The sequence below is a fragment of the Pogona vitticeps genome, chromosome 5 (genome assembly GCF_051106095.1).
Source record: "Pogona vitticeps strain Pit_001003342236 chromosome 5, PviZW2.1, whole genome shotgun sequence".
In the NCBI taxonomy this organism is placed as follows: domain Eukaryota; kingdom Metazoa; phylum Chordata; class Lepidosauria; order Squamata; family Agamidae; genus Pogona; species Pogona vitticeps.
Window position 1 is genome coordinate 49,466,387 of NC_135787.1, and position 13,678 is coordinate 49,480,064.

Sequence of the window (13,678 nt, forward strand, 5' to 3'; positions counted from 1 at the left end):
GTATTTTATGTGCTACCTACCTTATATGAGTGATGAGAAGAGTTGTAGATGGAATAAAAAAATCATCCACTCTGTCAAATTGCTTCCCCACAGGTTGAGTATGAATCGTATGATGAGATACACTTCCACTGGCCTGGGTTATCACCTGGAGGAAATATTGCAGAATTACTTAAATGTTTGGTTATTTTAATGCTGAGGTTCCCGAAGTGTGCGCCATAGCGCCCCTTACTCCTTGCAGTGCCCCACGGCTCCCTGGTGTATCGCCAAACCAGCCAGGAGGAATGCAGAAGCTGCTGCTGCTCTTCCATCTGGCCCTGGTTCCAGCTCCTTCCTGATTCTTTGTTGCCTGCCCTGCACAGCACATCTTGCGGCTCCTCCTGCACTGCCACCAGCGCCACTGCTAAGGGGAACCACAAGTGGAAGAAGTTTGGGAACTACTGCTTTAATGGTTTATATAAATTAACTGTGTGTTTAATTTGTGGTGGCATTATGCAATGGACACTGTATTCTGACACTTTTAGTAAATTATAGAAATCAACGGATCTTCAGTTCTTCAGTAACACAAGTGTATAGATGTGTATTAACCTCCCTTTGACAAAAGCTAAAGAGTCTTCTTACAATTCTTCAGATGGCTGTTTCAAGCAGCAACATCCAAATGCACACTGAAAGTTCACTTCAAGTGATAGGATCAACTCTAAGCAATTTTTTAAAAAAACAACAATTTGAACAGGATAAAGTATACACTATATGGCCGTACAATTAAGCAAGAGTTTGTAATTCAGCAATGAGCTTGTTGGAGCTCTTCTTAAAGGTAGCTACACAAGAAGATACGCAAGTGTTTATCTTTGGATGGTCTGGCGATCATTTACATAAAGCACATATATATTTGTGAGACTATTTCTGTTTCCACACAAGCAATCATCCCACTTTATTGGAGGTATAATCCAGAACATCAGGTATATGGATCGTAAATATGTTGAGTGGGCAAGGAGTGTGGGACTGTAGACAGTGAGGGCAGAGGGGAGTTAAGCGGAGGAGGTCTTGGAAGTGGCACTTGCACTGTTAATCTTATGCAGGCACAAAACTGTTGCTAGTAGCACAGATATCCTTGCAGTAGAGAGGAGATTTAGGGCTATTTCCAGATGGAGAGCTCCTCATGGCAGCCACTGGTGCTGTTCAGCTATTTTAACTTTTCCACATAACAAATTTTAAATGGTAAGAAAAAGAAAATAGAACAAGCAGCAAAAATAACAAAAGTGGATTATTAATAAAGAGGAGCACCTGGGGTTTCTCTGCCCTGCCCCCCCCCCCGAGTAATGCAGGGCTGAGGCTTCATATGTGTCCTGGTTGTGTCCTAGGTAAAGCTGTGGAATAATTTCCCCCATTTTCCTAGCCACAGAAATGTTCCCATGATGCATTGTATCAGTTCATGGGAATGCGTGTCTGGAGACAGCTGAGACTACTTGCACGTACATGAAAATATACGAATCTGAGAGAAGTTAGTAACGTGTTCTCCTCCTTGCACAGCTCTTTTACTACCATTTCTTTTGTCAATATCAGCTGTAGCGCTGTTCTATTTTATCCAGAAGGAGTGATTTATATTGTTGTCACTGTGCCAAGATATATTTCTGAGTTCTGTTCATGACACTAGCACAGTGTCAGAGTTTGTGTGAAGTAACAATTGCACCATAGTCAGTGCAGGCTGTTCCAGAACTTATGCTTTTTGCCATAATGGTGCCTCACAGGGCTGTATCAATATTAAAGCAATTATTTGCTGTTAGGAAGGGCTTTTCATGCCTATTTTGTTATAAAAGCCATAAAAATATTTTGAAGTATTGTCCAATAACAGTGCAGCCAACGGCATGCTTAACATTCAGTGGAGACTTGCATCACCTACCATAACGTAATCAATAAAAAATATACTTTGCGTTCAGAAATGTGCTATCTATAAAGCAAGAATTTCATTTGAGTAAAATCAGATTGATAGTTATTATCCCCTTTGAACAATTGATACAAAAATAAGTGAATGATTAAAAAAGCAAACACATTCGTAGATAATCGGAATTATCTCAAACTCAGATAGAGAACGGAAGCATTGCATTGCTTCTCTGTTCAGAGAGGTTAGCATATGGTATTTTGCTTTGTGATGGGAATTCCTAGTCTGGCTGCATAGCTCAGTGAGTTGGGAGTTGGATTCTCCACAATGTATCCCAGGAGAAGAGCCAGTCTGTGTAGCACTGGGTAAGCAGCACAGTGTCACAGCACTGCCCAGAACAGAGGAATGCTAAACCACTTTTGAATGATGTATACCTAGAAAATCCAGGAAAGGGTCACCACAAGTTAGGATTGACCTGATGGTTCATAATTATTAATTAAGAATACTTAGACAAAGAATTTGGATTTTCAAACAGTTCAACGGAAAAAAAAATACTGAGAGTTGTGTACAATCAGACTTTACCATTTGGGGAATTCTGGGAGTTGCAGTAAAAAAAACCCGAAACATATGCTTCTAGTAAATATTAATGTTCATGCTTAAGAAGCAGATCATCATTCACTGCCTGAGTAGGGCATTGGACACGATAATATATAACATCCACTCCATTTCTATTTTTCTCAGTTCAGTGGTCATCTGTTTACAACTTCATTGCACCGTCAACATATTCAAGTTACAGTCCTCCTCATGAGATTGTGTGCCTTCAAGTGCTATAGCTGGCTTCTAGGAACATCTGTCCCTGCTGAAACAGCTAAAGGACACTTAATCTAGGGTTGGCAGTTTCAGTTTCTCCAGAACCCATTTTCCCCACACCCATTTCCTTCCACTGAATGTTCAAAGCACAATGAAACATTAAAGAGGGACTGAACAAAATTCTGAACCATCTACAGTGATCATATTCATGAGGTATGGCTATTTCCAAAGTGGAGAAAACAATGTGCACCTACCCACTTAGCATGTAGATGTTAGAAATGAGGAGACTTCGAGGAGGGGGCGGGTTAAAGAAAAGAAATGGCAAGCCTAATGGAGCATCACAGAGAGGCAGAATACAGAGGGATTCTATTTTTTCCTCTCTTGGACTTCATTCTTGTTGTGATCATTGTCTAATGAAAAAGTCACCTTGATGATCTGATGACTGCAAACATCTGAAGTAGAAGCACTTAGCACCAGTGGCTCATTCATTCTGCCTCTTACTTCCAAAGCAAAAGAAATGATGTGTGCAGCCCCCTAGTTCTGGCGGTTGTCTACCAATTGATCTGCAGGCTACTTGAACAGGAAGATTTTTTTTCATCAGTGTTTATTTAGATCAGGTTCAAAAAGCTGGTATGATTCTCCTATGGGATGGAGCCATTTCAGAATGTACACAGAACCTTGTTTAAAAATATCACCTGTTTGAAGTTTTGAAGGCTGGCACATGAAATAGAAAATGTCTAAGTCAGCCTTTTCCAGCCAGGAGAGCTTTTGTGGGTACGTATGGGAGATCTGGCATTGGGGCACTTTCAAACAAATATTTCTCCACCTGCCTTCCAAAATGGTACAATGAGCTTTGGCAACATGCAAAACACTGAAATGAAGAATACTGACCTGTAGTGTAGGAGAACTCTTATCAAAGCTTCCCCAGCTGAGCACCCATACTTGATCATGTGATTTGTCATAGTGGAGTTTCACAGGAACTGGGTCTGTACTTACTGCCTGAAGAATTGAAAAAAAAATTAATCATGGGAAGCATAATGTCAATATTACTCAAGATCTGGGTGAAAATTATGCATGAGCAATGTCTTCTTGCTGCTTTTAGTATTAGACAATTGAAAATCCTTGAAGTCTTTCTGATTAATTTGAAAAGTAGAGCACGTCTGCTCAAACAGTGATCTTTGTTCATTGTTTGAACAATGTGCCATGGATGTATGTTCACTCTGCACCTAATTAAACTGCATGCCATCACAGAGCTATTAAACAGTAAGAAACAAAAGTGATAGGACAGCTGTTTCCTTTTTTTTAACCCTCCTTGACACATTTTATGTTTCTTAATTAATTTCAGGGCATACTTTTGTTTTTGCTTAAATTATAAAATGAAAAGGGAAATGCAGGGCATTGACCATGTCATTAGAATGAGATGCCTCCACTTTTAACAGCTAGCTGCAGACTGCACAGAAGCCTGGAACAAGCAATCAAATGAATGAATGAAATAAAAGTCCAATGTGAACTGAGGAGGAAACAAAAACATTTAATTACTGTTGAAAAGTAAAAATGCATTACTTTTACAAATTGGACCTACAGCACCAGCAACTAACTGCTTTTCAAAGAATTGCCTGGGTGGATGGATGGATGGATGGATGGATGGATGGATGGATGGATGGATGGATGGATGGATGGATGGATGGATGGATGGATGGATGGATGGATGGATGGATGGATGGATGGATGGATGGATAGCTCAGTGGTTTATCTGGGATGGGAGTTTGTGCCTCTTGACAGGGACTGGACTCAATAATCCATAAGGTCCCTTCCAACTCTGTAGTTCTAAGATTATTATTATTATAGATTATTATACAGAGACAAAGACAGAGAAAGAGATGACTGATAGATAGATTAAATACTTCTTCTGGTTGTGGCATTTGCCCAAAAGTGTAGTTTCTCTAAAATTGTACACAATAAATAAAACATTTCTTATTTTGTTTCTCATTTGCTTTTTTAAAGACAATTCTCTTTTTTATGATTTTTGTGTTTTGACCTGACTATTACAGAACTGTGACTCATTACTTGTTTATTAGCTTGACAAAAAGAATACCAGCTGGCTAATTTAGTGAATCTAATTTAAAGTAATGATGTAGATTCTCAAGGTGATGTGCTAATGGATAGCTGAAACCAATGGTAATGCCTCACTCTACTCTGCAGGTATGAGAAGAAGCCTCTGCCTCCTCTAAAGAAAAGTTGTTTTCTTCATCAAGTGACAAACTATGCATCCTTTGTTTAGTGCCAAGTTGCTTGCTCTTCTCTGCTATTAGATATTTGCACTAGTCTTTCATAACTAGATCAGTTCTTAGACAATAAGACAAGTATCATACACAGGTTGACATCCTGTTGCATAGCTCCAGAAACATTATATCTTTTAGATGAAAATTACCATAAATTAAAATACAGTGGTGCCCCGCATAGCGAGGTTAATCCGTTCTGGATTAACCTTCACTATGGGGAAACATCGCTAAACGGAACGGAAAAGCCCATTGGAACACATTAAACTTTGTTTAATACGTTCCAAATGGGCCCAAAACTCACCATTCTGCGATGTTTCCCCATGTTCTGGTGGCCATTTTGGGTGTCCCGGCAGCCATTTTGGGTGTTCCGGCAGCAATTTTGGGTGTTCTGGTGGCCATTTTGGGTGTTCCGGCGGCCATATTGGGTGTTCCGGCAGCCATTTTGGAACTGCCGAACAGCTGTTCCCCCATCGCAGTGTGATAAAACATCTGTATGCGATCACATTGGCGATCACAAAATCCACATTGCTATGCGGATTCATTGTTAAACGGTGCGCTCGTTATGTGAGGCACCACTGTATCTCTGTAGGTATTATTTATTGCAGCCTAAGTAGCACAGTTCATTATGCAGCAGATCATGTCTATGGAGATTTCTCAACTTATAGCAATTCACTTCCATATGTTATATCATTTGAGTAACTGTGCAAGATGATTTCAGCCACTATCAATTTCTGGACACAGTTTATCTCACAAAAAATACAACCACACAGAATCAAACAGAAATCTTCAAATTTCTAGTTAAAGGACAATTCTTATATTAATCTATGGTCAACCTTTCTTACATTATTTTTCTGGTGCACCTACCACTGGCATACAGTATTATATTCCATGGTCTATATGTGCCATGCACCAGTAGCACAATGTTGGGAGGGAGGAATCACTTAGCCACTTTAGCTTGAGGCACTCCCTCCCCAAAGCCATGGGGCTTTGGTGCTGCCATTGATGAGAAAATGTTTTCATGTAAAATGGTAATTTATTGCAGCTAATTTTGGTAACCATACTGTCATGTGGCAAATTGCCTCCACCAAATCTGCAAATGTCATTCAAAAAGCCCCTACCATTCAACTGTAATGTAGAAAATCGGGGATGCAGTAAAATCTTTTAGTGGGATTGGGTTGAATTTACGTGCATGGGTGATTAGCTTTTTGTTAAAAAACTTTTTTTAGTTGAAAAATAGAGGCTTATGTAGAAATATGAAAGAGAGGGAAAAACTTTGCACAGGATCTGAAGTTTATGTAAATTTGTACCATCAAGAAGCTGGGGCTGTGCACTGAAAATGGAACAGGATCTGACCAAATCTCTTCCCTTGTGCCACACAGGGCTTCACTCCATTTTAGCGATACTCTTGCTGTATCCTTGCCAGAGCCATATGTTCACCAGTGAAATGGTTCCATCATTTCTATATATGTCTATGTCTACATTCACAGATTGTTTTTATTGTGACTGTTATCTTCTAATGTACATGGATTTGGATTTTATATTTTTTGCTTTACAGTTGAAATCTTGTTAGTGTAGTAAGTCACAACTAGAGTAAGCCCATTGAATCAGGAGAACCTATGGAGGAGCTAATTCATCAAATCCATATGATGCATCTACTCTAATTGCAACTCATTTCTCCAAGCAACAGGATTTCAGCCATTGTTTGTTACTATAAGAGCTTCTAGCTGTAGGATGACTAAAGAACAATCAAACAAGCTAACAAAGTCTTGCCAGCATAGTGCAGCTTCCAACATATCCTATGGCCCTTAAGCCAGTATTCTTTAAGTGTTTGATTAAAATGTAATTTCCATGCATGCAATTATACCTCGACAAGTTCACTAGAACACCTCTTGTGGCACTAGCATTGTTTTCAAAGGCAAACATGCATTTCTTTTCCAGAAAGTAAAGTTCAGGAGACACACAAATTTGACTTCTTCCCTCTTATACAAAGATATCTTAGTGATGTGGAAGCAGAAAATAAATACTTTCCTTCATACTGGACCACTTGAGCATCTAAATGCCTCACATACACATACATATTTAAAGATTTATTTCTATATCCAAGAAAAACTCCTAGAGCTTGCAAAAAGAATATAGTTGCATATTACTGAACAAAAAGAAGATCAGAATCATTTCGATGATATTACAAGTAATGCTGAGCCAACTCTTTCACTCAAGCTGCCAAGTATTTCATATTAAATATACTGTACTTCAGAACTAAATCTCAATTGTAAAATGACAGAGAGAAATTGGTATTTCTTCCATGGCTGGCAACATTTTGCAGAAACTTTTACAACACCTTCTGTACCCTCTGCAAAAATTCCTCTAAGCTTTCCAGTTTCCCTATTGCATTTCATACAATAGTTCAGGGTGAGAAAATGGACATTACTTAAAATAATTATTACTTAATGCTTCAGTGGATTAGTTAAGATCTCTCCTCCTCGCAGAGATGTCTAAGAATCAATACAATAGGAATGGTAGTGTTGAAGCTCTTCAGAGAAGAACAGACTTTGCAAAAATGCTGGCATTAATACTGTATTTCCATCCAAAATACACATCCATATAGAAAAAAAAATCTGAGTTTTCTCATGTACAAAGTTGATATTCAGTTGAAATAGGGAAAAGGCTATGAATGTTGTCAATTTCCTCTTTAAAGATGAAAAGCTAGATCCATGTGGAAGTCTCAAATAGATACCTTAGGAATGGACCAGAGATGAAACTTCACTTCTCAGTTCTACCTCTACTTAAGTCTAACTCTGAGCCATGCAAGCATCATTCTTTGATTCCCAGTTTCCTCACCCAGGTCACCAGTGCCTAGCAGCATCCTTCCCAAGAAGACAAGTCCCCCACTCTGAAGGGGCACAAAGGGGGTGCCCATTTAGGTCACACCAGATAATTCACTAAAAATCGAATACTGGGTTCTCCTCAAAACAGAAGTAAGCATTAGAAACTATATATTCTTCTTCAGGATTAAGATATGGCTAATAAAAGAATAGCCGCTATTAATAAATTTAGATAAATGCAGCAAGGAAGTCTTCAGCATTTTCCAAAATTATAGTTTTGCACAAAACCTCTTTTCTATAATATATTGAATGCTATAATAACTAAGTTCCAGGACTGTTTCAAAATAAATAAAACTTTCTTAATTTTAACCTGCCATATTAAGGATTATTAAAATCCCACATAAAACAGTGTGCAAGCATTTGCTGTATGTCAGTGACTGTGATGCTATAAAGAAGTTTTAGAGCAGTGGGAATATTGGCAAGGATTAATTTTTGAATAGCAGCAGTGCCTGACACTTTCTATCAGTTTCATTTCTTTTTTATGAATATGATAGCAGAATTTTTTAGCAACCATATAATGCCTATTCATGAACAAGAAGAACAGCTGCTTGAAGAAAAGTTACATTTCTATTTTAGAAAGTGTGAATTTCGAGTTCCCTAAATGGATTCTTAAATCATTCTTTGCATTCAGAAGTTTAGTTCAAACGTAATTTTGGCAACCAGAGTATGTAGAAAATCCCTGCCTCAGTGTCTGTTGTTGGTTGACTTTTCCACAGATTAAAAGCTTCTAAAACACATTCATTTTTATATCCAAGAATAGGAAAGATTTTAAATGGTCTGTTGTGATATATAGGACAAATCAATTATTTGTCCCAATATATATATGGACAAATAATTGATTATGTGATTATCTATCTATCTATCTATCTATCTATCTATCTATCTATCTATCTATCTATCTATCTATCTATCTATCTATCTATCTATCTATCTATCTATCTATCTATCTATCTATCTGTGTATACTGTGCAGAAGGATTTTAACAATAAGTCCCAGAATTCAGTGGTGATGCTGGCCGGGAATTTCTGAAAGCTGTGGTCCAGTTTTTTATTCCAAGCCCTGACACTCTGTGCACAAACATATGCACTCACTCAGGAATGTGCGCACACACACACTATCACACACTTCAAAGTAAAAGCACTTGCCTACCTTGTCCATAGCACAATTATGATTGCAGGGCCCCAAGACAGGTTGAATTTGATTTAAATTGAAATTACATAAATAGCAATTTAAATCATTAGTCAATATTTTATTTTAAAAACATCTGATTTAAATTTTTTAAAAATCAAAAGTTCACTTTTAAAATTTAAATCAGATTTTCAATTTAAAAAAATTAAATTGGTTTTTTATTCTTTTTGATTTAATTCATATTTTTAAAATGAAATGCTTGCTGATTAGTAATTTAATTTATGGTTTAAATCAAGAATTTTATAACCCCAGACGCACCATGACTCCAATAGGCCATTGCAATTTCAACACATTTTCGACTAAATCAATTCTTTGTGAGAAGCAAAAACATAATAAATATTTGGAGATTTTATAATTGCGATACCCAATTTTTATTTTTTATTTTTTTTAAAAAGAGAAAGGCAGCCCTTTTTTGCAAAATTATCAATAACAGTTATTTTGCATAGAAATCTTGAATTTTGCAGGAAATGCCACAGGATTTGTTCAAAACATAGGATTTTCTACCTAAAAGACATAAGTTGTACAAAAGCCATTTTTTCATATTTTTCACAAAAAAGGCCTAAAATGTACAAAAATGTACAAGATCTTCTATGATAACCAATGAGGACAAAAATAACCAAAGATTTGTGTCTCCAGTGAGAGGATATGCTCCTTCAACAGTGCCACATGAATGGTACCTTTTCCTGTGCATGATATGGTACAAGAAAAACTTACCTGCACTACCTTCTGTGACTGTACATCAACAATCAGAACTCTGTCTAAGGTAGGTTGGGTGACATAGATGAATCTGTCTTTTACGTTAGCTGCAGATGCCCAGACACACCGTTGAATGTCATCACCTTCAGCTTTAGGGCAAACTTCATCCTAGAATTAAAGGAGAAAAGAAGAAGGCAAATCCTTTAGAAAGCAATCACACAGAAGGCTGTTCATATCTCTGCCATGTCTGTATGGCTTAAATACAAAGGAAATGAACTCACTTTTGCCAAAAGAAAAGGCAACATTTCAGGTATTTTGGGCACCACTGCAGTCTTGTTCAGTTGTTAATAAACCAGATGTGTTTACTTCACATTGAAAGGGGTGCTCAAACCTCACCTCCTCTGTTTCTGATGCCCGTGTTCTCCTATTTTATCTATCTATCTATTTATTTTATTAATATACTGCTACATTTGGAGGGCCCTAGCTCTGAAAAAGGTTCTCCATGTGAACTGGGACCTTGGAAAGCTCATATGCATGCCCTCATAAACAGCAGCAATTCTGTCTTCAGATGCTTCACTTCTCACATGTCGGAGATTGATGAAATCAAAAAGAAAGGGTGGTGGGGCTGCACTGCTTTCCCACCCCCATACATAATAAGCATATCTGTGTAAGGCACAAACAAACAAACAAACAAACAAACAAACAAACAAACAAACAAACAAACAAACAAACAAACAAACAAACAGTTTCATTCAAATACATTCAACCACTGCCTGATTCTTTCTGGAACACAGCTTTACTCTTCCAGTTATTTTTCTAATATAGGTTAAACATGCGAGTAGATAAATAGGGGGCAGCTCGGTGGGAAGGTAACAGTGTTCCGTGTCTAAGTCGCACTGGCCATGTGACCACGGAAGATTGTCTTCGGACAAAACGCTGGCTCTATGGCTTGGAAACGGGGATGAGCACCGCCCCCTAGAGTCGGACACGACTGGACAAAAATTGTCAAGGGGAACCTTTACCTTTACCTTAGCATCATTTCATATCAAAATGGCCTATATAGTAATTCTAAATTTTCTAAGGCATTCTATGATGTCAAAGATTTCATTGTTTATTACATTTAGATACTGCCCCAATTAGTGCCCATGCTACTGTGGGTGGTTTACATGTTAAAAATCCCACAGAACACACATGGGAATACATTTAAAATATATAGTGATTTAAAACATCATATCAAAAAAAAAAAAAAAAAAGAAAAAGAAAAAGAAAAGAAAAAGAAAAGAAAAAGAAAAAAGAATATGAAAAGAAACACTAAGAGCATCCGGGTATACACAATCAATGGACTCACTATCAGGTTTAGTCCTTGGCATCTGCAGTTACGTAAAAAACAGCAGACTAATTTAACTGGGTAATCTAATGAAATATGTAAGAGATTTTACCAGTCAGGACAGATAAACCAACCTAATAAAATAACCTATGTTCCAAGGATAAAAATGATATTGCATGCAATCAATTTTCCATACTCCTGTCACTTCACTTTACAGAACCCATGATAGAAAATACATTTTCATTACTCAGTAATTATGCATAGCCTGTAAGAATTTAACAACCACAAATAGTTTCAAATTTAGTCCTGCTTAGAGGAGACTCACTATAAACAATGGGACTAATGTTGTTTCTTGATTTCAATAAGTTTGCTACCTTTGTTTTGCTGTTGTATTCGAATCAGCTAAGTCATGGTGGAAGAGATACACTTTCCAGTATGGATATTTGTGTTTGCAGCATCCACACAAATGATGCTGGGAACACTTTATAATCATGCATGTATTGTGTGGATCTTTGTCACTGAGAATTGTTACCAAACTAGCCAGGCTCGTACAACACTCCTGCAGATTCTCATTTTTGCCAAGACATGTATGTATGCACTCCACAGAATATTTTAATAAGAAAAAATGTTTGGCCAGGAATAAGAACAGATTAAAAACAGTGGCTTAGAAGAAATATTCTTCTAGTCTCAAGTGAGCCAAGCCCCCAAGAGGAAATTGTGGGAATATAACTCTAAACTACTCTGATCAAAAATTAATATAAAACACAAGAATACCACAGCTAAGTGTCAAATCACAGCACAAAGAAGCAGAAAAGATTAAATCACTTTATTTATTTTTACTACAAGTATTTTCTAGAGGTGTGGAAGAGCAAATTTGTCATCTTTTCTCTTCTGGGGGGAACATGCATGCCGTCTCCATCACTCCCTAAGAGCTGCTGCTGCTGCTGAAGGCCTCTTGCTGATCCCTGCCAGGCATCTTTGGACTAACTTCACTATTTGTGAGCTGAAATGACTCTATTAGTTATTGTAAACTGCCCAGAGTGACCCTTGGCCCAATGGGTGGTATAAAATAAAATAAAATCAATCAATCAATCAATTTTAGTTCTCAGAATCCAGGATTTAGCCACGGAATCCTGCTAGCTTATATGTCTCTCTTGATTTTTTGGTCTTGGGACTAGGATCTTTGCCCAAGAATTTCCTTATAAGGTTCTAGATGAAGGAGAGGTAATTTCTGCCAAGCTCCCAACTCCATTTTTCTTTGCTCCCTACATATTGCTGGCTCCCCATTTATTCTACTTTTTATGTGAGAGTGAGGGCCAGGGAAAGATTTTTACCTCCCCCTCTTTGGACTTTCTTTCTTTGCTTTGAGTTGGTATTGCCCTATAATATTTGTGCAGTGGTGCCTCACTTAGCGATCGCTCCGTTGAGCGATGAAATCACTTAGCGATAGGATTTTGGCCATCGCCAGAGCAATCGCTTAGCGATGGCCCCAATGGGGAAAAATCGCTTTGCAATGATCGCGGGGAAGCGATCATGGCAAAGCAACCCTTTTTGCACAGCTGATCAGCAGTTCCAAAATGGCCACCGGAAAAACAAAATGGCTGCCCGCTGTTTTGCCTCACTTTAGAGGCACCGAAAATGGCCACCCCTATGGAGGATCTTCGCATAAGGTCAGTTTTTAAGCCCATAGGAACACATTAAACATCTTTTAATGCATTTCTATGGGCTTTTTAAAATCGCTTAGCAATTAAATTGCTTAGCAACATTTTTCCTGGAACGGATTAACTTTGCTAAGCGAGGCACCACTGTATTTGTTTGCCATTTATGCTGCTTTACTGGATGTTTTGCTATTTTTTCCAATACAATAACTGTATATTTAATTCTTGCTTATACAAAAAAATTCCACATTGATTAGCTCTGTATGTGAGACATAGCCCAATCTGTGTCAAGCACTATTGCCATAGTTCAAATATCCTTTATGGGTGTGTCTCAAAATGTTCATATGTGTGCCCAGAAAGCTTACCTGGTAACAGAATGGAAAGCAGAAGGGAACTATTAAACTGACTGAATGCTGTAACCAGTATTAGAGATGGGGATGGACCACCAAAATGGTAGTTCATCCTACTTAGTGGTCTGTCAAAGTTGATGAACCACAAGTCACAAATTGCCCCCTGTGAACTGATGAACCATGAATTGGTTTGTCAGTTCGTTGCTTCTTTAAAAAAACAGCCTGAGACTGCCACCATCCACCGCCACTCATGGCGGTGACCTCCACCTCTGCCTTAAGCCACAGCCACCATCATTTCAAAGTTCAACCAGTGTCCCTTACAGGAGGCCCTGGCAGCAGAGGCCACTGCAGTGGGTGGTGATGGATGGCAGCAGCAGCTAAGCTAGGGAGGAGAAGGGGGCGGAACAGGTTGTGGGGCTGGATACCTGGCTGCCTATGATACTACCGATCAGCTGTTTGGCAGGCCCATGGGTAGAGTAGGAAGGCCATAGGCAGAGATCTTTCTATGTTGAAAGAATAAAAATGGACAAATATAATCCATTCGTATTCGTCGGGGTCTCTGGAACTGACGAATATGAAGGGATGAATATTAAATAAATCAGCAATTTT

At 38.2% G+C, this 13,678-nt stretch overlaps 1 protein-coding gene across 4 annotated transcripts in view; it reads right to left on the reverse strand.

The window, feature by feature from the left end:
* The window catches only part of FSTL5 (follistatin like 5), a 478,043-nt gene that overhangs the window by 21,634 nt on the left and 442,731 nt on the right, over positions 1-13,678 (reverse strand). For all 4 annotated transcript variants that reach the window (XM_073001505.2, XM_073001502.2, XM_073001506.2 and 1 more), the window contains 3 exons: positions 9,753-9,902; positions 3,578-3,685; positions 21-145 (listed from right to left, as the gene is read on the reverse strand). In XM_073001505.2, the coding sequence (XP_072857606.1) occupies positions 21-145; positions 3,578-3,685; positions 9,753-9,902 (383 nt within the window). The remainder of the gene's footprint in view (positions 1-20; positions 146-3,577; positions 3,686-9,752; positions 9,903-13,678) is intronic.